General features: G+C 40.1%; 1 protein-coding gene across 1 annotated transcript; it reads right to left on the bottom strand.

Moving 5' to 3' along the window:
* Positions 1 to 1,104: 1,104 nt before the first annotated feature.
* Positions 1,105 to 3,672, bottom strand: LOC142170437 (uncharacterized). Its single transcript, XM_075232345.1, has 4 exons — positions 3,196 to 3,672; positions 2,303 to 2,513; positions 2,041 to 2,180; positions 1,105 to 1,671 (listed from the first exon to the last, which is right to left on the bottom strand). Exons 1-4 carry the CDS (start codon positions 3,670 to 3,672, stop codon positions 1,105 to 1,107), a joined length of 1,395 nt encoding a protein of 464 aa, XP_075088446.1.
* Between the last annotated feature and the right edge of the window lie 383 nt (positions 3,673 to 4,055).

Raw genomic sequence — 4,055 nt, 5'->3', positions numbered from 1 at the left:
TGCATCTGACTCCTCCAATACTAATTCTTAGTATTGGGGAGACCGAAGAATATGAAGGCCCCGAACCGGCAGCGGAACAACCTTCGTCCACCGGGGGAAATAAAAACCATTCTCTCCCTTCGGGTTCTGGTAGCAATGATGTATAAATTTTTTCTTTTACCTTTTGTAGTTATGCTAAAAAAATTTACTAAGTTTGTCGCTTTAATTAATAAAGAAACTTTTTGCTTAAATGTTGTGTAAAAATATTCTTTTTCATTTAGTTGATAAAGTTTCGGGAATATTTTTGCATCTCATAGATTTTGATTCTGGGCATAAACACTTCCGGAATCTACCATTTACTATGAGGATTTCATAAGAGAGGGCCCTTATGTTTACGGTGCTCTTGAAAAGGACGTCTCATGTTCATTACTGCACAAGCATTTCAAATTTTTGTTAACTCTCAAATGATAAAATAAATTAACTTATCACTCAGACAAGAAATAAGATAAAAAAAAGACTTTGATTTATTCCTTCTATCTGCAAAAGTATACTTACGTAAACATTCATTTGCTTAAAGCTACCAATACATGTGGCTAACTTGTACAACTTATTTCTACAGAGCTGATCATGCAATCCCCGATCGCGATAAGACATTGATCCCAGTTCTAATAGTCCCCATCTGCGTGGTATTCTTGGTTCTGTAACATATATTACTCCCCTAGTGTTCGAATGCTAAGTATGAGAATTCGAACACTGGAGGTCTTGTATTCATTGAAGGCCTTTTCTTTCATTTTATACTTTATGCTGCCACTTCAGCGGTGGAGACAACTTGTGAATGGTTAAATAATCTCTTTGAGTTTAGGGAGGCAAGATTTGCCATCGAACCAAAGATTATTTAACCATCTACAAGTTGTTTGCCACATGATCTCATGGTCGTCGATCCCATTGGTGGAAGAACTTTAGTGCCTTTATATTGAAGGTCTTACCCTTGCCGATGATTCTTTCTTCGTAGTATGCTTTACGTTGCTTCCTCATTAAAAACACGCAAAAAAACACTTGATCATGACAAAAACTGATCGAAGGAAAAATGAGTGCATCACAAACTTTTAGTATCAACAAGGATCTTCAGCAATAATATCTTTTGAGGTGAGTCACGTTCCAATTTCTCGGCAATTTAACTCTGTCTTGATTTTCCAATTCGTATGAGCCTTTACCGGTTATAGCTGAAAATTGGTAAGGTCCTTCCCATGTTGTTCCCAGCTTCCCAGCGTTGACTTCTCGAGCGCTTCGAGTAACTTTCCTTAGTACCAAATCCCCAACTTTGAAATATCGGAAATTTTCCCTGCAATTGTAATACCTTTCCATCCTTTGCTTTTTTGCTACCATCCTCACATATGCCAGATCCCGGTGCTCCTCAAGTAAATCTAATCTGATTAGTAACGCCTCATAGTTCGCTTCTTCGTGCGCCCGAAAAAATGTTAGGGTCAGTTCCCCCACTTCCACCAGTATCAATGCCTCCGAACCGTATATGGTTAAAAAGGGTGTTTGACCCATGCTCGAATTTGCAGTGGTCCGATATGACCATAGAAATCCCAGAAGCTCATCTGGCCACTTTCCCTTGGCATATTCTAACTTCCTTTTATGGTTTTGAAGAATTACCTTGTTGGTTGACTCCGCTTGTCCATTAGCACTCTGGTGGTACGGAGAAGACGTAATTCATTTCATTTTTAATCCTTCCAAAAACTTTGTGACTTTAGAACCTACGAACTGTGACCCGCTGTCACAAGAAATCTCCTTTGGTATTCTAAATCGACATATTATATGGTCTAATATGAAGCCAACCACTTCTCATTTTCTGATTTTTTGGTAAGCACATACTTCAACCCATTTAGTAAAATAATCAATTAAAATTAAAAGAAATTTTACCTTTCTAGGCCCTTGCGGTAAGGGACCGACTATGTCCATTCTCTATTTCATGAATGGCCACGGGGACACCACCAAATGCAAAAGTTCTACTGGTTGATGCACTAATTGTTCATGACATTTGTCGCACTTTTTTACGAATGCTTTTTCGTCTTGTTCCATGCGAGGCCAATAGTAGCCAGCCCTGACTAACTTGAGAACCACTGAGTCTACACAGGAATGGTTTCCACATACTCCTTCATGAACCTCCATCATCATGTAATCAGCCTCCAAGGCCCCTAGACACCGAGCCAATGGTTCTTGAAACGACCTCATGTATAAACTGTCCATCAACGAGGCAGTAACGAGCTGCTTTGGTTCGTAGTGCCCGGGACGCCTTTGGGTCCTTTGGGTAATTTACCATGTCTGAGATATTCAATAAACCCATTCCTCCAATCCCAAATTAAGTTGGTTAAATCTACTTCGTAGTAGCCGTCCACATCCAACACCGAAGGCAGCAACTGAACAACTGCACTGCAATCAGATCCTTTCATCTCCGTGGATGAACCCAAATTAGCCAATGCGCCTGTCTCCACGTTTTCCTCCTTGGAATATGGACAATTGACCATTCTCTGAATCGTGTAAGCAATGCTTGAACTTTGTTTAAGTATTGTTGTATGCACTCATCCTTTGTGTTGAAAATTTCATACACTTGGTTCACCACCAGTTGGAAGTCGCGTTTTATCTCGATTATCTCGGAACATAGTCTCCGAGATAGTTCGAGTCCTGTAACCAAAGCCTTGCATTTGGCTTCATTTTTAGTTAACGGTACAGTTCTAATGGCCTGCCTCAGGGTTTTCCCCAAGGGCGTGGGTAGATCTACCCCGAGGCTGGACCCTTTTACATTGTAGGCCATATCTGTAAATAAGGTCCAAACTCCCGATGTCGTTCCCGATACTACCACGACTTTCTTAGCCACCAAAGGCATTAATCCTGGACTAAAATCGACCACGAAGTGGACCAAAACTTGTGACTTGACTGAAGTCCTGGGTTTGTACTCGATGTCGAACTCGCTCAGTTAGCCAAATCGCCTGAAAAGTCAGGCTTATAAAGGACATTCCTTAAGGGAAAGGTTGTCATAACGGCTATTAAGTGACATTGAAAATAAGGCCTAACATTTCAAGAGGCAACTACGAGAGCTAAGGCTAGCTTTTAAAGCTGCGGATAACGTGTCTCCACTCCTGATAATATCTCACTAATGTAATAAATAGGAAACTACATACTTTATTCTTCCCGAACCAAGACGGTGCTTACCACTACTTTCAAGACCGCTAGACAAATTAGCAGTTGTTCACCTTCCCCCGGTTTTGACAACAATGGAGGGCTGGATAGGTATCTTTTTAGGTCCTTTGGTGCCTGTTGGCATTTTGGAGTCCACACGAAGTCGTTCTTCTTTTTCAAAAGTGAAAAGAAGTGGTGGAATTTCTCCGAGGACCTTGAGATGAACCTTCTTAGAGCCGCCAATCTTTCGGTCAATCTTTGCACCTCTTTCACACTTGGTAGTTGGTCTGAGATATCCTCGATGGCTTTGAATTTGTCGGGATTTACTTCGATCCTTCTTTGTGAGACCAGAAACCCTAAGAATTTATCGTAGCCAACCTTGAAGGCACACTTCTCCGGGTTGAGCTTTATATTGTACTTTCTCATAATGTCGAACGTCTCTTGGAGATGTTTCAGATGATCTCCTGCATTTAAAGACTTAACTAACGTATCGTCAATATATACTTCCATCGTCTTACCTATCTACTTTTCAAGCATCTTATTAATGAGCCTCTGATAAGTTACCGTGGCATTTTAAAGCCTAAAAGGCATCACGTTATAGAATATGTGCCAAAGTTCGTGATGAATGAAGTTTTTAATTGATTTTCTGGGTTCATCCTAATTTGATTATACCCGGAATAAGCATAAAAAAATTCATTAACTCGTGTCTGGTCGTAACATCAATCATTTGATCAATGTTTGGCAATGGGAATGAGTCTAATCCACACACATCCTAAATTTGTTATTCTTTTACTATGTTAGCTAACCTCTCGTATCAAATCGATGTTAAGTAGTCGGGTTACCTCGTTCTTTAACAAACTTGTTCTTGACCTCTATTATTGAGTGTTTCTTTT

The sequence above is a fragment of the Nicotiana tabacum genome, chromosome 16, assembly GCF_000715075.1.
Source record: "Nicotiana tabacum cultivar K326 chromosome 16, ASM71507v2, whole genome shotgun sequence".
NCBI lineage: Eukaryota > Viridiplantae > Streptophyta > Magnoliopsida > Solanales > Solanaceae > Nicotiana > Nicotiana tabacum.
This window is presented reverse-complemented; position numbering and strand designations above follow the sequence as displayed.